The sequence below is a fragment of the Alligator sinensis genome, unplaced genomic scaffold (assembly GCF_000455745.1).
Source record: "Alligator sinensis unplaced genomic scaffold, ASM45574v1 scaffold1171_1, whole genome shotgun sequence".
Lineage (NCBI taxonomy): Eukaryota > Metazoa > Chordata > Crocodylia > Alligatoridae > Alligator > Alligator sinensis.
This window is the reverse complement of record NW_005843369.1, coordinates 32290-56004: the sequence shown is the minus strand read 5'-3', so window position 1 is coordinate 56004 and position 23715 is coordinate 32290. Positions and strand designations below refer to the sequence as shown.

At 43.5% G+C, this 23715-nt stretch overlaps 1 protein-coding gene across 1 annotated transcript in view; it reads left to right on the top strand.

The window, feature by feature from the left end:
• The window catches only part of LOC102374289 (calcium-dependent secretion activator 2-like), a 167565-nt gene that overhangs the window by 122194 nt on the left and 21656 nt on the right, over nt 1-23715 (top strand). The window contains exon 3 of the mRNA XM_006038503.3: nt 8809-8889. Coding sequence (XP_006038565.3) covers nt 8809-8889 — 81 coding nt within the window. The remainder of the gene's footprint in view (nt 1-8808; nt 8890-23715) is intronic.

Sequence of the window (23715 nt, the reverse complement as noted above, 5' to 3'; positions counted from 1 at the left end):
TCCCATTAGGGCATTGACAACTTGGCTGTCATATTGAAGTGCCAGAGAAGTGATCTGCTGGCTGATTTGAGAACTGAACTTTGAACAGCCTCCCAGTCTAGCAGGGTTCAGACCTGTTCACTGTGGAGAAAGCTGACTTCTGGGCACTGGAAGCAGCACTGTCTCTTAAGTTTACAGGCAGCTAATTTCACATTAATAAAATGCTCAGTGGGAAGAGAGAGCAGTTAAATTCAGTAATTATGGATGTAAAGAACCATATTTTTTGTCAGGTCAGTATTTCCATTTGCTTACAATTAAAATGTTTTAATTTCTCATCTGAACGATATTTGACATACCGAGTCGGTATGGAAATTCAAACAAACAGGACAAATTTACACAGTACTTGGCAATATAATATTCATTTTCCCACTTCAAATTATTCCTGTACTTTTAGCCAGATTTTTCCCATAATACCATTTTCCTTTTGTGTCAAAATATACAAACATACGTTGTGGTCTTTTGGTAATATGAGTGTAAACAAAGGGTATTTAAAATTAAAATTGAGGCATGCTGTCTTCCAACCTCTAAAAATTGTTAAACCTTTTTTCCTTCCTGTGGCTTTTTTATGCATAAACAAATATGCAGTAAACTATGGTTAAAAGAACAAAATTTGTTATTGACCTAACCTAAATGAGCAAGATTTGCTATTGACCTAACCTGTGGTTCTTAGCTCAAGTAAAGTCCCATTGCCATTAGTTTTGCCTAAAAGTAGACTTTTGAGCAGAATCTTAATGAAGATGCCCTTGCGCATACTCTTATTTACCATTTAGGCACAATAGTCAGTAAATGACAGATATAATAGTGTGCTGCTGTCTTAAGGAGACAGAGAGAGAGAGAACTGAATTTATGTTGAATCCAGGTACTTCATTTTCTTATCAGTGATGGTGCCCCAAACTTCAGGGGACGATGCAAGAAAACCTGCAGTGACCAGCTCTGTTTTCTCCTACTTTCAAGAGTTTGAGGTTGGCTTAGGTCTTCAAACATGGAGGTTTAAAGGAAACACCCAAATTGCCATCACAAATAATCACACAAAGCTACAAGGTATTACATCCGGAACATCAAGAACATCCTATAATACTTCATAGGTAAAAGCCCTGCCTATGCCCTACCTACTATTACAACAGCAAGGAAGTATTTGGTTTAATATATGCCCAGAAATCTGTTTGCTTCCATACCTTTGACTGTTGTTTCTTACTAAATTAAAGGAAAAAGCACTGTAGTTGCCTGGGTCACTGTCTTTCTCATTGCCATCCACAATTTTTCATTGCCATGGATATCCAGTTTTCCTCTTTACTGAGTTCTTGGGTCATGCCACAGTTGTCCTAGTTTTTCACGACATATTCATCGTATAGCTTCATATATTACTGATGCAGCAGCTGCCCTCAAAGATGCCACAAGGTCTTTTAGAGATCAAATCTTAAATGAAGGGAAACCAGCCCAGCTCAACTGAGGCAGACTGCAGATTGGCAGGGAAATGCTTTGAAGAATTGGTCTGACAGTATCATTATCTCTTTCTTGTTCACACTTTTATATTCCATTGAAGGCATAGAGCCCTCATTCATTAAGATATTTCAAAGTATCAAAATGAATCTGTTTGACTCATCTCTTTGCTTTTGCATGGATGACCAGGTAGCGCAAGTGACAAAAAAAGTCTTTACATCTCCTTCAGTTCATTAGGAAACTCTGCCCTCTTTTCCAGATGAGGAGCTAGAAACGGGGATCCATGAGTGTTGGATTATTATAATTTACTCTATGTAAATCTGAATATAAAAACAATAGAAATGCTCCTATTGATACTGCCTCCTCTGTGGCTTAGGCTGCACAAACATATCATTGCCTGTGCATCACTCCATCCCCCAATTTCCAAACTAACAAATAGCTATTTAAGTGATGCACATTATTTAAGAAAATTACCAAGGGCTGGATTGTAACAAGGGAGTTTTAATTTGGAAGTATTGTTAAAGCTAATATTTTTAATTCATGCTCACCTTTTTTAGGAATAATCTCAGGTAATGTAGTTCAGGGACTGGACAGTTGTTATTTTGTCAGAAAGGCAAAAATGGGAAATTATAGAACTCCTGGTTTAAAATTATTATAATGTATTAAATATATTATTTATTTAAAATAAAAGTTAAATGCTTTCCATAATAATGGTCTTAAGGCACTTACACATGACCAACTTTGTTGCCTAGCAATTGAATGTTTTATTTAGAGAATTGAACTATATGACATTATTGCAAAATAAGTCACATTAAGAGCGTGATGATGAGCCATATTTCAAAAGTAAAAAGCAATTCTTTCATGTTAAAATAAATAGTCATTTATACCTACTGAAGTTATATAATATTTTCCCTTCTGAAGAACAGTTTTTTTTGTTTCGTTTTTAGCAAACAGGATAATCTATAACAAGGAGGAAATGTGTTGCTGATTTGTATAGTTGTCCTTCTTAGTAAACTAGAGGTTGTAATAATTTAAATTTTACCACCCATTTGATTGCTTTAGTAAATTGAGTGCTCAGCTTGACAGCCATTTTTATTTCTTGTATAAGCAACTATTACAAACTAGTATATTCTGGTGTTTAGGGACAATATTGCTTTGATTACTTGTAGCTGTAGTATACTCCAAACTAAAAACTCATTGAGTTTCTAAATATTTTTTTGTTGCAGATGTCTACTGTAAAGTAATGCAGAAATGATTGCGCGTCCTCATTGCTAATGTGATTAACAAGTACCTGTATATTGATAGCCAGTATAGATGTGGAATGTTGGATCATTATTCTTAAATGATGTTCTCTACTTATAGATTCTTTAAAACCATCTACAGGGTTGCTAATTTTTTACTGCTCTTTTGGGGTCTCTACACTTAACACTAAGGTCTGTGACATACTTGATCAACACCACTGTTTTCAGCGTTACTAATGTGATCAACCAAGTACCTGTGCATTGATAGCCAATATAGATGTGGAATGTTGGATTGTTATTTTTAAGTCTGAGGTCTGTGACATACTTGACGTACACCAGTGTGTTCAACATTTTTAGACTCAAGGCACCCCTCATTTAATTCAGAGCCCCACCTTCATAAACTCAAACCCCCTCAAAAATGCCAGCTCTTAGTTTTCACTCTTTTTTTACTAGAAAAAAAATAGAGCAAGTCTTCTGTATCCCACCAGTAGCTCCAGTTCTTATGGTCTAGAAATAATTACCTGAGAGAGAGTACACAGTTTTTGGTAACGCTTGGTGTTTTGGGCTGAATACATTTTATTCTGTATTAGGTAAGTAGGTACAACCAGAGAATTCTAATCACCATATCTATCAGATCTATATTATATTGCTACTCAGGGGTGAACCCAGGGGGGTGAATTTTTACTCCCCCCACCCCTTTGATTTCTAGTCTACCCAAACTATAAAACCAACTGCCTAGTTCTAGTTCTGGTCCTGAAGAACTATCCCTTCTGCAGTTTTGCTGTCTGTCAGCCATTCTTGGTAATGTCTGTCTTATGTTTCACAGCTCTGCAGACTACTTGTAGCTGTAGCTAAAAACCTTAACTCAAGTGTGGTAATATTAATTCAGGTGTACAAATGACTAAGAGTAAAGTTTTGGAGGCGCTTAAGACACTCAAGAAGTCTAAATTTGACTTTATGACTCTGAATAAGAGGCATACATTTAACAGTAATGACCACAGGACTAATGAAATGCTCTCTTTTGACTATTTTGCCTGATTTGTTGTTCTTTTTAACAAATTAGTGAGCATCCTAATAAATATATATTTATTTTCACTTTGATATTAAACTGAATAATATACTGCTAGACCCCTAGCATATAAGTACAGATTCTAGTTTTTCTTTAACTGGAGAAAAATGTGTTGTCTTATGTGATGATATGCCACATAATCTGCACCCCCCACTTTTCAAAATCCTAGATCTGCCCATGTTGCTATTGTTGCCACTACAGATTTAGTGGATATTTTAAAGAATTGATTATACATTCATCTTTGGGCAGAGAGCCACTGACTTTTTTGCCTGAAAACTTGTCTTTTATCTGACACAATACAACAAGCAGAATGACTTTGTACAAAAAGTAACACCAAGTTGCCTATTCTCCTCATCTTCACATCTCTGTGTTCCATCTTATATTAAACAATTTTATTTCTCATTGAGAGGGTTAGGAATGCTGGTGGGCTGTGAGTTAACTTGAATCTGGAGGGGATCTGGGACAGAAGTTCAATAAAACAATTTAACTTAAATCAGTTACATTTCAAAATGCATCCAGCCAGGTTTTGGCCATTCTGAAAGCAGTTTGTGCACTGAACGTTTGTTGTGTCACAGATTTGAACTGGTTCCCAATTGCTTATACCGGTTTGTGTGTAATTTTTGTCTCTAATTTGGTAAAGTTAACTACAGGGGCAGAGGTAGGTATAAATGGCCACATCTACGCATGTATATTAATGCTACACAATAAAACCTAGAATATATCATGTTGGACTTTATTGGTCCCAAGTGCTATGTGTACATGGGACCACAGCACATTGAGCCAGGTCAGAGCAGTCCCTGCTGGCAGAAGGCCTGGGGGTGTCAGCCTGCTAGCTCAGGACTGCTCTGATCCATCTTAACATGCTCCAGAGGGGCTGCCTGGGGCACAAACTACTAGCTGACAGGCAGCCCCTACACTGGAGTATCCTTGTGTCCCAGCCAGTCATGTCAGTGTCTACACATGTGTTGCTATGAAGTTAAAAACTCTGCAGCAGGGTAGTACTTGTAAGATGCGATGTTTATTAGGTCCCTGTGGCCTAATAGAGCTGCACGAGTAGACACCAAGACATTTACTGAAGAGCTAGTTAGTCTATTCTGGAAAAAAACATCTTGTGTAGACATGTCCAGAGTAGCCAGTGTAGTGTGTTACTCAAAATCACTCCTCTCTCATCAGCTAATTTAGAGAACATTAAAAATCTTGCAATAGTTTGAGCTTTCTTAGTATCCATACATAGCTGTCACTGAAGCCTTATTCATCACTTAAATGAGGGAAGGAGTCTTCATGGAGAGAAATTAAATCTATAGATTCGTTAAAAAACAAACCAAAAAAAAGCATGCGTCTCTCCAATGGAGGCACATAGCCAGATTTTATTTCATGTATTAGGGGCTAAAAGTGTGATCCTATTCCACCCTGCCAAATTCCTGGAAAAAATGTTAACATGCCTATTGTTGAAACACACCATCATCTTAGCCATCAGACTGAGTCACAATGAGCATCAAGCAGGAAGAGGGCTCATCTGTCTTGTATGTTTTCTGTTTTTCAGGGACTCGAGCAGAGTGGAATAGGCTCACACTTAGGCACCCAAGTCCATTTAGGTGCCTAGTAACTGGAATAGGAGCTGACTCGCTTCCTTTTACATATGACCCAGTTGCAGCTGAGTGAGAGAAAACCCAAGCCTTGATGCATAGGTTCTCACCATGGCAAAAAAATTAGTGTATTTGCTTATATACCACATGCTTCTTTTTCTAAAAATTGGTCCCGTCCCCTCCCCCCCCCAAATTAGGGTGCATGTCTTAAGTGAGGAAGCTGATTATATGTTGCTGGAACAGAAGCATGGAAAAATAGTTATCCAGACACTACTGTATGATGCCTTCCTCTGTCATCATCATGGAGGGAGGTGATGGAATTCAGTCTTCAAGGTCAGAGCTTGCCTTGTTCCCCCTCTCACTGCCACAGCCACTGTTATCAGGATTCCCTGAAGTCAGCATTCAGGCATGACTGGGAAAGTCTTTTTTCTTCATTTTGCCTTACCAAAACAAGGTTTATGTTTCACTTGGGGGCATGTGCAGTAACTGAAACTGATGGGTTTAAATGCCTGAAAAATCAACTAAAATTTGTATTGTTGAAGGTCATGTAAAGTACACGTGAACATTTCTTAATTATTGGAGCAGACTTTTTTACACTATAGCCCTCTAGTCTTGGTTCCTTGCTTACTGTAAATTAATGGAGCACGTATAATTAATGTATAAATAATTCAGGAAGAAACGGCAGTTCAAAAATAACTATTTTTTTTTTTCAAGCAGTTAATTATAAACAACAGGCAGCCTTAAATATTGTGGAAACTAAAAGATGCCAAGATTTCTCAAGACAGATTTAAACACACACACACACACACACACACACACACACACACACACACACATATATTAAGTGAAGTGATCATTTAGTGTATTTTTCTTACGTGGAAAAATAAGTAAAGAATTCAGTCTTTAATCCAAAGCTTTGGCTATTTAATCAAGTAAATAAGAGAGCCAGTCATTAAAGCTTGTCCTTGGGCAGCTGAAAGAAATGTTGGAAAAAACTTTTTTTTCTTTTTTACAGGAATTTATAATTTAGCTATCTAAATTTTCTTCAAGCAGATACTTATTTAATGATTTTTTTTATCCTGTGATATTTTCTTAAGATACAAGGAATTTTGACCTACTTTATACATAGCCAAAACAAAGTTATATTACTTATTTCAACGGTTTTCAGGCTAATTAAGCAAAAATAACTCTGGAATTAAAAAAAAGTGGGGGAACTACATTAAAGAAGCAGCATCTTACTATTTCAGTCTTGTGTTGGGATTTATGTAGGTTCTCATAAAAAAAAGTTTGGAATTTTTTGAGATACATTTCAATATTTGTCCTGTTGGTTTGTCTTGTACATCTGGCTGAATAGCTGCAAGGGTAGAGAGAGCCATCAAAATGTAGCAGTGCTTTATTCCTAATGAAATAGGATTGGACGGCTGTTTATCACATCAGTAATCCCTGACCCAGTCAGTTCCTTCTGTTTAATTTAAAAAATACATGTAGAGTAGTTGTTATTACACCTTGAGCTCGTACCCATGTTGGCTTTAATTTTCATTAGGATTAGTCAATATACGGTATTTACCTGAATCCAAGGTGATTTTAAATTCAAGGTGATCCCTTCCCCCCCCACAAAGGTGTTATAATCTTCCATGTATAGAATCTAACTATTGGAGAGTCATCTTAAATTCCCCCCTCCCCCCATCACCACTGCAGGGGGACAGGTGGCAGGAGAGACAAGTTTCCTGACTCCTTACCCTTGCTTATGCTATTTGTACCCTCAAGCCTGCTCCCCTGCCACTCCCCCCACACCCACTACCACGTTTGCCTCTCCTCTTCCCCCCTGCCCAACCCCCCACTTAGCCTCCACAGCTCCAGCTCTGACTCCACTCTGGTCTGGGACACGGAGCACATAGTTGCTTCGGCCTCTGCTCAGCCATGCAGCAACAGTACTGACAGCAGCTCCAGCCCTAGCTTCCCAATAGTTTCAGCTATTTTACTTCATGAAGGACTATAAATATCTTTACTCATGTAGCCCAATCAGTGAGCACATAGCAAGCTATTAACTTTAACAAGATCTGTGGATCAAACCACCAGGGTGTTAATGACTGCCACCATCAAACCTGGAACTTAACAGTATTAAGGTTAAAGACACCTAAGGGATTTCCTACTCATTGCATCTACTTTTATTGGTGAAAATGTTGTACATGCATCAGATTAAAACTTTTCCTATTCTATCATCTCTTTTTTTTTTTGTCACTCACTCACTCCATCTCTCTAAAATACACATTTTAAAATCTTTGAGAGAGGACCCTGTGTTCTATTGCCTGTGAAGTAGCGATACATTTTTGGAGGCTTTGTCATCATAAACTGTCCTGTAGGCTGTCCCAGGCTCAGAACTGCTGTTTCTGGGAGCCCTGTGGTTCCTCCATGGACTGTAGCAGCCCCCAGCTTGGTGTAGGGCTGCTGATATCACTCCCCTTTATAGGAAATGCAGGTTGCCCTAGAGTAGGTGACGAATTGCATTGCATTGCAGGGATGGGCTTTGCATTTGGCAGGGATGGGAGTGGCCTACAGTCCCTTGATATATGTATATTTTAATTGAATACTGTACACTGTTTATTTGGGGAAGAAGGGAAGGAGGAGTGGAGGGGGGGACAACTAGTATGAAAGGGGGAAGTATGCCCCATTGTGCCCCACTGTGGAAGGGGGAAGTATGGATTTGGGAAGGTCATTAAGGGAATGGTGTGAGGCAGGAGAGAGGGTGGGGTAGGATAGCCATGGCCTCCCTGTGACAGATGGAGGTATGGACTTGGGTGGGACATTAAGCTGGGGGAGACTTACCAGGGTGTGAAGCAGAAGAGTGGGAATAGGTATGGATGGGAGGGAATATGAAGAAAAAAATCTTTCTCTTTTATAGAGATAATGAATAGGGGTTGAGGAGGGAAGGGGACTCCCTTCTTGGGGAGAGGTAGCAGAGTGGGAGTGGGGGAATTTCTTTTGCTACACTATCATATTTTAATATTTTATTCTGTCTTGGTATGCTATTTTGTCTTTTATTGTAACCTACCCTGAACATCTTTGGAGGGGAAAGAAGCATGTAAATCTAACAAATGAATGAGGTGAAGGAAAACCTGGAAAGTTTTAGGCACAACTATTCCATTCTGTTCCCTTTGTGTGACAGAATAGCCAATACCACTCCTGTACTCTGCATTTGTATTTGCCATGATTAAAACTTGTGTCTCACCTTCAAATGTATATTTCTTACATTTTTGCTGAAAGTCATACCTTAATATTTATTCAGAAATTGTTATATTCAAATAGAGGATGTATTTTTTCTGCTAGTCCTTCATTTTTTAAATATTTAAACTCTATAAAATAAAAATGCTCTGTTCTACCAGAGCATATCCCACATGATTAATTTTTGCAATTTGTTTGCTTTATATCTAAGCTGGATAATGCAGATGAACAAGCAGCTCAGATCAGACGTGAGCTAGATGGACGTCTACAACTGGCAGAACAAATGGCAAAGGTAAATTTGTTTGTCACTTTTATAGCTACAGATTTGTAGTGTGTGCACGTACTTACATAATGTCCATTTTTGACTGCTGTAACCTTTGATCCTTTGAAGAGGAAATAGGCAGGAAGAGGAAATAGGAAATACAAATATACATTTGTAATATGCAACAGTGTGGAAGAAAAAACTTCTATCTAAAATAATCTGTTACAAAATAAACCACACTTCCTTGATAATCAGATCATTATATTATAGAAAACTTCTTTCATTGTCAGTAAACTTTAATGGAAAGTAAAAAAGGAGGGTATAAATTTGTGTGCATGCATGTGCGCACATGTTGAACTGTTCATGTAAGCAATTTTTTTATGTATGCATTTAATGTAGTGGGAAGGGTTAAAATTTGGGATAGATTTTGGCATTGCATGTAGTAAAGCCATGAGTGAATTTAGCAGGTAATCTAAATCAGAGGATCTCAACCTTTTTCTTCCTGAGGCCCCACTAGCATGCTGTAAAAGCTCCATGGCCCACTTGTGCCACAACAACTGTTTCTCTGCATATCCAGTGTGTGGGGGGAGGGCATAGGTGAGGTGAAGGGGGCATAGGGATACATTAGGGGGGCATAGCTTCTTCCCCAGATTTTTGTGCCCACAGTGGGCACTGGGCTGCAGCCTGGGTAGACCAGCACAGGGAGGAACTTCCTCCATGGCCCAAGAGGCAGGACCTGGTGTGGAAGGGCTGAGCAGGGCGGCAAGACTTGTTGCTGGCACCACCAGGACCCCCACACCTTCCATGTGCCAGTAGCAGCTCAAGGAGTAACAGGCTGGAGCAAAGGGCCTTGCTGCCCTCGTCTCCTCCCACTATCAGCTGCTAGCATGCTGGGCCGCAGCACTACCCTGCTGCCATGACCCAGCCGTTGCTTCCCTCATGCCATGAATTTTCTGTGGAGGGGAGGTGGGGTGGGGTGTAGTGCAGACCCCCTGAAACCTGCTCACAGCCCACCAGGGGGCCACAGCACCCCAGTTCAGGACCACTGATATAAAGGACAGCAGCTAAAATAGGGAATACTATTTATGACATTTTAGAAAAAATGCTAATTTATTTTTTGTATCTTTTTTATTATGGGTGGAAGTTAAGGGATTATGGGTGGTCAGAGAAATTTCTGCTAATTATGCATTTGGGATAAGAACCCCTGCTTTACCATCTCAGGACATCATTTCAGTGCTTCCCAAACTTTTCCTCAGGATGACCCCATTTATAGCCCCATTTCCTCAGCATGACCCCATTTCCTCAGCTTGGCCTCTCACTCCCAACCCACAGCCTCCTACCCCCACGACCCCATCCGCTGATGTTGTCACCCCATTTGGAGTTACGAGCCACAGTTCAGAAACTGCTGTATTATTCCATCCCAAGATGAGGCAGGGCTCCCATCTGTAAAAAGAGACAGATGAGCCTCCCTCTAACTCAGAATTTCCTGGGAGATATAGAGCCATATCTAATGAAGATCATTACCTGGCTCTGTGCTGGCTCTGTCCTTTACTGGTTCTTTGTGCACATGTAGCTCCAGTAATTATAGTCCATCACAACAGTACATGGTATTGCTCCAATTATAGGCCAACCCTGAAGGGTGGTTACAAAGAGAATGGAGCTAGACCAGGGGTGAGAAAAATATGGCCCATGGGCCAAATTCGGCCCACCAGGCCATTCTGTCTGGCCTGTGGGGCCCCTAAAAATTTAGTAAAGAAATGTTTATTCACTCCAGGCAGCCTGTCCAAAGCTGACAGGACCCAGGGGTTGTAGGACCCAGAGGGAGCCCTCAGCAGGCTTGAGCAGCCCAGCCCCACCCTATCCCCAACCAGTTCCCTGCTTTCCTGCCCCTGCCCTGCTCCAGTACCACGTGGCTCCCAGCTGCATCACCAGACCGTGGAGCATGGGACCATGCTGGTACGCGCGCGCGCGCGTGTGTGTGTGTGTGTGTGTGGAGGGGGGGGGCTCATGAGCAGTGTGTGTGTGTTTATAGAGTGAGTCCTACATGCACAACCCACCATACACATGTACCCACACCCCTCCTCGCACTGCCATACACAAACCCCAGTCACCCTTGCCCTACACACATCCCTCCACAAGCCCCATACCCACCCACAGCCCACATATCCATCCACACACACACACACGCGCGCGCGCGTGCTCCCTCACCCCACATACCCACCCCCCACAACATACAAAAGTAAGACTTCATTTTAAGCTATTGTGCAATCACCTCTATGGGCTCAATGCAAACGCATGTAAATCAGGACAACAATATCTTTTAAATCAAATTAACGAATATTGTAGATGTTCACTTTTTAGAATATAATTTGATATGTTTCTGGTTCTGAGATGGCAAAACCCTTGCTGAAAAGAGTACTTCCGGGGCCAAGGGAAGGGACTTCTGGTGGCAAAGGTCAGGGGCCAGTGGGCGGGACTTTCAGTCACAAGATGGTGCTCAGGGGTGGGGCACCTGTCAAGGGGCGGGGCTATCTATGTGGCCCTCGACAGCTTCTCAAAACTTGGTAAGCGGCCTGCCGTCCAAAATAATTGCCCACTCATGAGCTAAATTATTCTCAGTGGTGGCAGATGACAGAACAAGGAGCAGTGGTCTCAAGTTTTTTCAATGGAAGTTTAGGTTAAATCAGGTGCCAGCTCCATGCTGGCAGTGACTGCACGGGCACCTCAGGGCAGACAGCAGGGCAGCGCAGCCTGCTCTGAGGTGCCTGTGCAGTCACCGGCAGCATGGAGCTGATGCCAGAGCTGTGGAGCCCAGTGCAGTGTTTGCAGCCTGCCCAGAGTCCAGGCTGGCTACAAACAGCTGCGCCGGGCTCCAGAGCCCAGTCACCAGCTCTGTGCCGGGAGCGGGGTAGAGATAGGGGTTGTGCTGCCTCAGGCCCCTCCCACCGCCTGCTCCAAGGCCCGTGTGCATGTGCTGCTATAGAGCTGATGCCGGGGCTCCAGAGCCTCCCAGCTGCAGCTGGCCCCAGCTCTGGGTAGCTGCTGCCAGCCAGGAGCCCGGGCTGCTCCCAGCAGGCAGCTGGGATGCTGCAAGCCTGAAAATGCAGGTATGGGCCCCACTGAGCTGGGGCCAGGGACTCCAGCTGGGGTAAAAGGGGCCAGGAGCACAGGCTGAGCTGGCCCCACATGGTGCAGGAGCTGCACACTATGGGGCCGGGTGGGGCTGGGCCCACACGCTGCCAGCATGTGCTGCTGGGGACATGGGCAGGAGCACTATAGGGTCAGGTGGGGCTGACCCCACATGCTACAAACACCTGTGTCTGGGGACTTGGGTGGGAGCATGGGAGCTGCATGCTATGGGGCTGGGTAGAGGTGACCCCACTTGCGGCCACCATGTGTGACTAGGGGCTTGGGTGGGAGTGCTGTTGGCCCTATCGGGACAGGTGGAGCTGGCCCTGCATGTTGCCCCCACCTGGAGCCGGGGACTTGTGGGGTGGAGCATGGGGAGTTGCGCACTATGGGGCTGGGCAGGGCTGGCCCTGCTCACTGCCACCACATGCAGCTTAAGGGACTTGCACACTCCAGGGACTCTGAGAGGACCCCCCCACCACACACACACCTTTCCACACACCCCCAAACTCCACTATACCCCAACACACTCCCACCCCCCACCATAACCCCACAGCCCCCACCCAAACTCCCCACCATACCCACGTACATATACATACCCACCCCTTCCCACACCATATTCACACACATGCACACTCTTGCACCCACACCCCTTCACACCTTCCCCCACACCCCTTCAGAATAGTAAGACTTTTTTGAGCTGTTCTGCAATCACTTCTATGCAAACACACACAAATCAGGACAAACATCTTTTAAAAATAAAATTAAAATACATTATAGTAGATGTTTGGATTTTTTTTTAAGTATATGATTTGGTTTTTTTCTGGTTTCAAGATGGAGCTCGCTGCCCCGCCCTTCCCCCCCCCCCAGAATACTTCTAGGGACATGGGAGGGACTTTCGTTGGCAAAGAAAAGGGGTGGGGCTTCTTGTCCCAAGATGGCGACCAGGGGGCAGGGCACCTGTCAAGGGGCAGAGCTAACCTTGTGGCCCTCAATAGCTCACCAAAACTAGTTAAGCCGCCCTCCAGCTGAAATAATTCTCCACCCTGTGTTAAATACAGAACTAGTTAGGTTTGTTTGTTTGAAGTCAGGTAGAAGGTAGGGCAGGGTGGCACTTACTAGCATCTGGTAATAGAGGTTGGTGCCTGTAAAAGTTCAAGCCTCCCTGAACCAATTAGTTTCTAAGGTGGCACCCTGCCCTAACTTCTGCTTTGCTTTTTGAGTTTAAAGTGAGTATGGAGAATAGATAACCCCAGTCAGAACTAGTGGAATGAAACTACAAATAAGGGTTCTACAATATTTACAAATAAGAATCTTTCTAAAATGTAAGACTTACATTTTGTCTGGCTTACTGGTGAATTCATTTTTGGGAAGGGAAAAAGCTAATCATCCTCCTGACTTGTATGAAAATTTAGTTCAGTTTTTTTCCAGCTTCTTCCTCTGCACAAATATATACAGGTTTCCCTCGATTTATGCGGTACATGCATTCCCGGAGAATGGCGTATAAATTAAATTCGCAGAAGGTAAACCCACTTTACAATGTAACAAATAGGGATAGGCTCCCATGGCAGTGGGGGAGGAAGGGAGGGAGTGAGGCTGGGACTAAAGAAGGGGCAGGGGGAAGGGTGCTACTCCCAGGGCTGCACAAGGCAGAAAAGCAGAGGGAACAGAGCGGTACTCACCCCAGCCCCGGCTGCAGTGGCCCCAGGAGTAACCAGCACCAGCTGCCTGCAGCCACTGGGCTGCACTGTGCTCTGTCTGTCCCCGCTCCCCATGCCTGGGGCTCTGCTTGTCCACACTCACCTCTGCTCCTGGGCTTCACCGTGCCCTGGTGCAGGCCCCTGGTGTTGGCTGGTCCTGAACTGGGGTGAGTGCAAACAAGCGGAGCCCCAGGTAGCGCAGAGCACTGCACTCACCCTGGCCCCAGGAGTGGCTAACACCAGCTGCCTGTAGCAGCTGGGCTGCACCATGCCCTGGTGCAGTCAGTTGCTGTCAGCTGCTCCAGGGGCCGCTCCAGCACGGGCTGGGGTGTGTGAGAACAAGTGAAGCACTGGGTGGCATGGGACACAGCACTCACCCCAGGCCTGGAAGCAGCCAACACTCACCCCAGCCTGTGCCAGAGTGGCCCTGGGAGCAACTGATACCCAGTGCAGCCCAGCAGCTGCAGGCCGCTGGTGTCAGCCGCTCCAGGGGTTGCTGCAGCTGGGGTGAGTGGGGACCGACAGAGTCCTAGGGGGCTCGGTGCACGGTGCAGCTCAGCTTCTACAGGCAGCTGGTGTTGACTGCTCCCAGGGCTGGGGTGATTGCCATGCCCTGCACCGTCCGGGGCTCCACTTATTCACGCTCACCCAAGCCCATGCTGGAGTAGCCCCAGGAGCAGCTGACACCAGCTGCCTGCACCAGGGCACGGTGCATCCCAGAGGCTACAGGCAACTGGCATTGGCTGCTCCCGGGGCTACTGCAGCAGGAGCTGGAGTGAGTGGGGACCAGCAGAGCCCCACGGGGTCCAGGGCACAGTGCAGCCCAACTGCTACAGGCAGCTAGTGTTGGCTGCTCCTAGAGCTGGGGTGAGTGCCATGCCCCACACCGCCTGGGGCTCCGTTTCTCCGCACTCACCCCAGCCCATACTGGAGTGGCCCTGGGAGCAGCTGACACCAGCAGCCTGCACCAGGGCATAGTGCAGCCTAGGAGCAGAGGTAAGTGCAGGTAAGTGGAGCTTAGGTACAGAGGGACAGGCAGAGCACGTTGCCAGCTGCTCCCGAGGCTGCTGCAGCCGGGGCTGGAGTGAGTGGGGCCATGGCCCTATCTCCTCCCCCCACAAACTTACCTGCTTGTGGGGTGGAGTGCATCTATGCTGATCACATAAGAGCATATTTACCTTGCATGTAACAAATAATGGGTCTATATACGCTCATCGCATAAGAGCGAATTTGCATATAAAGAACCTGCATAAATCGAGGGAAACCTGTATTCTGGAAAAATGTAGATTTCTTACTCTTTCTATACAGTACCATCACTTGGAAAGCAGCACAGTTATTGAGTATCAAGTGCAGGATTTTGCAAAGCATGAACCTTAATACCCTCTATAGAAACCTTTTAAAGCTTTGCTTTCAATAAAGGGAAGTCCTTGAACAAGAGCCCTTCCTTTCTGTGTTGATCATCTAGGATAAGATGTGTTGCAGCAGGTAAGAGCCTCAAAGGTCACCTAGACCCAAGTGATCAAGGTCTTCAAAATAAACAGAGAAGGCACATTATAACCTCCCTTTTTTGTATTACTCTTGGAATAAATAGAACTGATTTTTTATCTATTAGTCATTTCCACTACAAACATATGTGGCTCAGATATTTTTGAAAGGAATAAAATAATTAAGATTGGCTGTATGAAATCTGAGACTTTGTTTATACAGGATAACCTATTCTCAGGGCCTTTTATTTTCATCCTTCAAAGTTAAGAAGAATAGATTCTTTTCGTGAAAGCTGGTATTCATACAAGCAGTGTTCTAACTTAAAAAGAATAACTGCACTTTTTAGTGATCAACATATTTCTGAAATTTTCCAAGAGCACAATATTCATTCTTCCTGTATAAAATTTGTGATTTTGAGAGTTCATAAAAATACCAAAAATATATTTTATCATAAAAGATGAATTATCCCACCTAGTAAAGGCAAGTCTTTTAGATATGTGCTGATCTAGGATCAGAAAGAGTCTTTGAGAACATTTTTTTTAATATTTATTCATCCTTTTTTCAACTGGTCAGTTAGGATGCTTAAACCTAAGTATATTAAAATCTTAACTGATCTTATACCTATTAGAAAATCAAATTACAGTTGAGAGAGCTTTTCTCCTTCCTTTAAGCCAGGGGTGGGCAAAATGCAGTCCTCAGGCCACATGTGGCCCGCCAGGCTATTCTGTCTGGCCTGTGGGACCCCTAAAATTTTAGAAAATTAATATTTATCTGCCCCTGGCTGCCTGTCATGTGGCCCTTGATGCCTTGTCAAAACTTGGTAAGCGACCCTCCACCCAAAATAATTTCCCACCCCTGCTGTAAGCATTTACTCCACAAGAAAAATGGTCCCATTACCAGCAGAATAAGAAATGTTCCTAGAGTCTCATATTTGTTAGACATAGCAAATATTCTGAAGAGCCTTAAATCAGACTGGTACTGCAGCCATTGTTCTGGCCAAATTTCAGTTTGTGTTGTTGTTTCTCTCCATACTAACCTTCATCTCCAAATGAAGAAACAAATATTTGGATTTTAGTAACAGATTAAATAACTATACATAGGGACCAGGTCTGAACCTAAAGGCTACCTAGGCCATGTCACAAGGGGCTGAGGAAGAATCCTTCTGTATAGGAACAATATAGAAAAAGTCAGGAAAGTCACTTGATAAATATAATCTCAGATATTATTTGTAGCCTCAAGAAGTATATGAACAGAAAAATAAATAAATAAAAAACCCCAAAAAAGTAGATCAGGACAAAGACCTAAAAGCCAAATGACCCCACATTGTCAACCTTGGCTCCAAATCTGACCGTTGTAGCTCATGCCCAATTCCTATAAAAATATAATACTTATATCTATAATTATTTCTGGTTATATATCCCCAATTATATTGGAATTCTTCATAGCTAGGGCTGAAGAAGTGAGTGAGATGATATAAAAAGAGGTTCCTTAATAAAGGGAAAATTTGGTGGTTTTTCTGCCCCAAGACTAAGCTCTAAATCAGGGGGTGGGCAAAATATGGCCTGCAGGCCAGATACGGCCTATGGAGGGTCTTTGTCAGGCCCCTGGTGGATCCCTTGGTCTCGCCTGACCCAGGCATTGTCCAACTGTGGCACTTCCTGCTTCTGCTAACTGTTTGAAGAAAGCCTTATCCACTGCTTCCTCCTGGTATGGTAGTTTATTGCAGGGCCCCATGATGAAATCACCCTTGTTGCTTTCCCCTCTGTCTCTAACCCAGAGAGTCTCAACACGCCTATCTCCAGCTTCATACTGGAGCTCTGAGCAATCATATGGCTCTTTTACATGAAGCGCAACTCCTCTTCTTCTCCCCTCCCTGTCCTTCCTGAACACCCATTCATGACAGTGCTCCAGTCATGCGACCTATCCCACAAGTCTGTTATTCCAGTCATGTCATAGTTCCTTGACTGTGCAAGGACTTCCAGTTGTTCCTGCTTGTTTCCCAGGCTCCATGCATTTGTGTACAGGTACCTGTGGTAACTAGTTGATTGTCCTGATTTCTCAGAATGTATGAGAGCACCTCCTCTGTTGCCCCCTCCTTCCTGCTCTTCCTCCAGGTCTCCCGCTTCCCCACTTACCTCAGGGCTTTGGTCTCCATCCTTAGGCAAGCCTAGTTTAAAACACTTCTCACTTGATTAGTGAGCCTGTCTGCCAAGATGCTCTTCCCTCTCTTCATCAGGTGGATCCCATCTCTTTCCAGCAATCCTTCTTCTTGGAACAACATCCCATGGTCGAAGAAGCCAAAGCCCTGCTGGCGACATGACTTACGCAGCCAGGCATTGATCTGCAGGATGCATCTGCTCTTGCCCGGGCCTTTCCCTTGACCAGAAGGATTAACGAAAACACAAACTGACCTTTAGACCGCCTCACCCTTGCACCCAGAGCCCTATAGTCACTTTTGATCTGCTCAGGGTCTTCCCTGGCAGTACCATTGGTGCCCCCGTGGATGAGAAGCACGGGGTAGATGAACATCGGTTGTCCTTTCATGATATTTCAGATCCAGGCTCTGTGCAAGCTGTAGCAGACCTCCCAAGACAAGAAGTCAGGCCGACAGATGGCTTTCTCCATCCCTCGTGGAAGCGAATCTCCAACCATCGCTACCCATTGCTTCAAGGTGGCAGTCATCTTGATCCTTCCGACCTTGGTTGGGCCTGCCCTGTCTTCCTCCACCACTGGAATGTGCTCCTCCCTCTCTGCTGCTAGGGCTGCATATCTGTTCTCCAGATGAATGACTGCAGGTGGAGGTGAAGATTTCTGCATGCTGCCAGAAGTCACAAGCCTCCAGCTTGCACCCTCTTGGGTGTCCATGTCCTCTCTCTTCTCTAGCACTGCATCTGACATTTCTTCCGCCACAGTCCTGGAGGACTTCTCCAGCCCTGAATCAATGAATGCCTCATGGCAGAGGATGCTTCAGAGCCTCACCATGTTCTCCCACAATTCTCTTGCCTGTTCCCTCAGAGACACCACTAGGAGGCACCACTAGCACCACAGGCACCCCCAATCTGGCTGTCACTGGAAGGAACCTTCAAGCTGCAGTCCCCACAATGGTGAGTGGTCCTGCCTGGACAGAAGCCTCACAGGTGCAAGCAGAGGGTGTGGCAGTGGCTCTGCCATTGCGACGTCCTCCAGCCATTTCCCTGTGTCTCTTAATCTGCATTCTCTCTCTTACTGCTCTTCTTCCAAGCAGACCTTCCCTAATGAACTTGCCTGGAAGCTGGTCTGTTGCTCATTGGCCCCAAAGGGTTCCTTTTATTTCTGCTTCCTCATACCAAGCTGAAAGACTTGCCCCTCAAAAAGCTGGGGAGTGCCCACCAACTTGACTAGGAACTGGCCTGCAAACTGCTTTATCCTGTTTGCAGCCCCTGTTCACTGGCTCCCTGGTCTCCTGGGCTGTCTCCTTTTATACCCTGCTGGGCCTGGACTGGCTCTGTCCCCTTGTTAAGGCTTCTGTCAGGCCCAAGCAGCAATCACTCAGCAATCAGTGGTCACTCAGCAGTCAGCAATCACTCCCAGCTTCATGCCCCAAACACACACAGCCGACCAAGCAAACGCTCAGCAAATCAAAGGCACAGGCAGCTTTTGTGTGTGTGTGTGTGTGTGTGTGTGTGTGTGTGTGTGTGTGTGTGTGTGACCATTTTCTGCCCTGATCTGAACTCTGTACAATCTCAAAGAATTAATTTTATTTGTACTTTACAAATATGGGTCCTAACTAAACTGAAGGACTTTACAGTGCCCAGGGACAAGTGCAGTGGTGCCATTAGAGGAGCAAAGGATGACAACCAAGTAGCTGACAGGAAGAGAATTTTAGATTTTAAAAGATGATTGTGTCATTAACATATATTTCACTTCAGTGTTTAACATTTTGAGTAATGACCATAGAATCCCCCCAGCAAAAACAGGGAAAATAGGATATACCTTTTAAAAAAAAAGTGAGCATTTTTGTTGCAAGCAATAAAAAATAAAGACAACAAGCAAACAACCTTTTAGTTTTTCTGGGTGCATCATCAAGAAGGAAAAAGGGCACAAGCCCAATATCCTTTAATAATAATTTGCAGGCATCTATTAAATTTGCTTTCCATTAATCATTCTCATAGAAATGTGATCTAAGTTCTTGGTTAAGTCCATCCAATTAGGAAGCAACAGCAAGGTTATATTACTCATTGACCAATCACATTTGAAGAATCAGTTACTACTTTGAAATGTCAATTTTTTTATACATACACTAGGGAGTAAACAGAATTCCTGAGAATGTTGTATCATTTTAAATAATGAATTAATTTGCCAAAACAGTGTGTTCACTGATATTGCAGAAACAAAAAAAAATGTGTTGAATAAATTATGTGTTATGAATTATTTGCACAGCTGTACTTATTACCATGCAGACAGGTATGCCCTTTGCAACCTCTGTTAAGGAAAAAGAAAGTATATTTTAAAAGCATTCATAAAAACTTACTATAAAAACCCAAGATTTGATGCCTCTGAATTCCTCCTGGGAGCCCTAAAGGTCAGATGCTGCAGCTCCACAGACCAGAGCCAACCTGTGGGCAGAATATTTGACAGTCCTGCTTTAAAAGGCTTTAAAAGGTTCTTAGACCTAGAAAACTGAATATATTATCTTAACTAAGAGAATGATCCAGTGAACAAACTAACCTTCTGCCCCATAATTCTTGTCCCCAAGACCCTGTGCTGAAGTCTGATTTACACAGTCTAATTCAACAGTCTGTCAGCACCCACCCTTCCTGTCTTGCAGTGGCTCAACCTAAATTATTTCCTGCTTCTTTTCCTAGCCTTTCCAATCTTCTGTTTCAGAATTCATCAGCGTTTTGGAGTCCATATGTCCAATGTCATCCAGTTTTCTAGGTCTAAGAACCTTCCAGGCTCAGTTTATCAAAAGGGAATGGTTTGCTCCATTTTGTTGAAATGATCCTAACCATAGATTTATCAGTTTTATCGAGTTTGCAGGTAGGCTTTGTATCTTTCAGAGAAGGTTTGGGTTTTATAGGAGCATAGGATTTGAAGAGGCCTCCAAGGCCATCAAGCCCAGTCCCCTGCATATGCAGGCAACTGTTTACATAAGCATTCTAGTAAAACATCACTTCAAACCCTCACACCTACCTACTGGGTACACACCCATGTATGCCAAGGGCATTTTACAGCAGGGGTGGCCAACATGTGGCATCAGTAGCCTGTGTGTGTGGCACATGGCAGATTGGGAAGGGGATACCTAGCACAGTGCCAGATAAGGGAGGAAGCAGAAAACAGCAGCAAATTGGGCTGGGAGCAGAAAACAGAGCAGCAGAAGATGCAGAAGAAGGGGGTTGGAGTAGCATTTGGGAAGGTGTGGAGCTTATTTGTGGCATGCTTGCCAAAAAAGTTCTGTCTCCACTGGCATATAGTATCCCACAAGTAAAAGTTGGGGAGACAAGATTACTATTAATGCCCTGACACTGCAGTAGCACAGATATCATTGTTTAATACAGGGCTGTCCAACTACAGCCAACCCAGCTGCCTTCTTCCACCGTCCTCTGCTCCCCTTGCTTTCCTGTCACAGCAGTGGCAGCTGGGGTCTGCAGGTCTCCAATCAGTCCTCCAGCATAGCACCTGGGTCAAGGGGAAGGGAAGGCTACATGTGTGGCAGGGGGGGAACTTGGTTCTGGAGTCATGCGACATGCAGCCCATGGCTTCACAGAAGCTGGACAGTTGATATATGCACAGAGGTTTGCAGGAAAAGGATGGAATCCTACGTATCAGGAACCTCACAATATTTTGAGGTGTTTGTGGAGTGTCGTGCATGCTTTTTTAATTTTGTTTTACTGATCTGGTTTGTGGAATCTCATTAAAAAAACAAATTTTATACCGTATTAATTTGTCATTTTTATCATTGTGTGGATTATGTTATGCTGCCCATATGTATTTTTATGATTTCATGGTTTAGTGAAAGAAACTGAGGAATGCATACCTAAGAAAAAGGGCGGAGACAAAACTGCTATGTATCTCTTGCCATTGTATTACTAGGACATGAACAACTGCCAGTCCTAAACACAGGCAGAAGAGGCTATTGTTGGGATGGGCAGCCAAGGGATTGCCTTCCTGTAATGGGAAAATCAACCCCACAACAGTGGAAGAGTCCCAGAGAAATAGGTAGAGGAAATCCAGATGCTCCAGGAAGAAAAGAAATGTCTAGAGGATTCTGAGACTCACCCACAATTGGGATAGGGCTAGCTTGGAGGTATTTAGAGGTAATCTATGAGAGAGTCATGGTCTTTGAATTATTCCAGACTCTGTGAGAGTCTTAAGTACCCAGTGGTCAGGGCTGGCAGGATCAGCCGGAAGGGGGATCGCTGAAAATACTGGCAAGACTCTGAAGGATTAGGTTGTAGCCAGATGAGGATGAGAAACTACTTGTCATTTTGTTCTCTCTTCAAACTATATGGTCAGTTATTCTTGTACAATTCATTTCTCCTATATAATAAATCCTTTTATTGTTTGTTATTTTACTGCTTGCCTGTGGTAAAGTATGTGAAGGCAAGTAATATTCCAGACTAGCACAGTCTGTGGAAAGGGGGACCTAAATTTCTTTCACAACCCAAACAAACTATTTGGGGTGACCAGAGAGATTCCTTTGCTGCAGCTGTGGGGTGCAGCATGAGGGCAGCAGAACTGAGGCTTGTAGAGTTATCCTGGGGCAAACGTTCCTTGGGACAAGCAGCAGGATAGTGGGGACAGACTTGGGACTACAGGGGTACCCCATAGATGGGTTTGTGGTACTCTCTGCTGTAAAGCAAAGCAAAAACTTCTAGTCTTGCCAGTCTGATCTAGAGGAAAAATTTGTTTTTGGCCCCAAGTCTGGTCATCAGTATGACCCCAAACAAAAAAGCAAGAAGGCCTTTTAGCCCAAAACCTCTCAGTTCTAAGTATTGGTGAGAGCACCAGGGCACTTGAATCAAAATCCCACCATTAGCTGTGGTCAGTCTCCAATGCTTCAGGGGGAGGCAAGCCCTCTTCCTCTTGGCCTCCAAAGGACAACAGCATTTATAAATTGGAAAAATCCAACAGCACCAGTTCTTCCCTTCTGTTTCTCTTTGTATGATCGTTGAAGTTTTGCTATGCATTCCAATATTCTTCTCAATATCTAACTTATCTAAACCTTGGCCATTCTCACTTTATTCCTCTATTCTTCGATCACAGACAAAATCTCTCTCCTTACTGATGAGTCCTTTTCTCTGTTGCTTGTAAATCCTCTGCTTATTCTAAAGGGCCTGTCTGAGTTGCTTATGTATCCATGCATGCCAAAGGCCTTCCCTCCCAATTTCTCCTCTTGTCTGCAATATAAATTTCTGATAATATTGGCATCTTGCTATAAAATATTTGCATACTTCTTTTACATGGAAGTACCTTAGCTGTCAAAGCCAGCCAGCCTTCTTAATTACTGTGGCATCTTATCCTAGGTCTAAGAACCTTGTTATAAGTCTTCGGCAGTGTTAAACTAAGCTGAGTTGACTCATGATCTCTTGATTCCACATTGTTAGTCACATCACACCTTCCCTCTCAAATTTAAATAGAGCTGGGAAAGTAAACTTATATCTATCCTTCTCACTTCTGAAACGTTTTGAAGGCAGCATGCTATCATAATTTCTCACAACTTGAATTCCCTAAAAATTATGTTTAAAAAAAAAATCAATCTTTGTGCTAGATTATACTTTCATGAGACAGAGGCATATATCAAATAAGACAAGTAGCTCCTTTTTTGAGTGCAGGAAGTTTTCAAATCCATAGTAGTGGCAAATTGCACAATTCACTTTTACATATATGCAGAAATTTTAAATGAAGTCACTCTTTTTACCACCGGTCCTTCTGCTGCTGCCCAGAATCAGGGCTGTTTCAGATCCTTAAATATCAAAATGAAGTAAAGGACAAGAAACACAAAAGTACAATAAGTAAGAGGAAAGAGCTTTTAATACAGGTACTGACTGGAAACTGAAACTTTCCACACGCAGTCAAAATATTCATTTGAGAACTCTCACAGAATAGTGTAACATTGTAAAGCTTTTGGGATTAAAATCACCATGAGTTCCACCTCACAAAGAAAAATTAAAACAAAATTGAATGCACTGGTTTCAAAGCCTATGCCAAATTTGACTTTTAGATTTGTTTAAAAGTTTTTGGTTGCTTGTTCTGAAACGGTGGATCATCATTAAATCTTTAAAATGTTACCTTATGTATTCCTTTAGCATAAGCATGGTCATTGCACCAGGTACCAAGGTATCTCATATTTCACTGAGAATATCACTTAAGCTCTATCCCTTAGTATCTGATAGGTAAGTGTTGGTGGTACATTTAATATTTCTTATATGTTATAAAGAGCAACCATAAAGATTTTAATGAAAGCATTATCAGCAGGTCTACTTCTAATAGCCTGTGGTGAATTAGTAGTTAATATTTCCTTGTCCATAGATCACATAGCTTATATAGTGGTTTTACATTC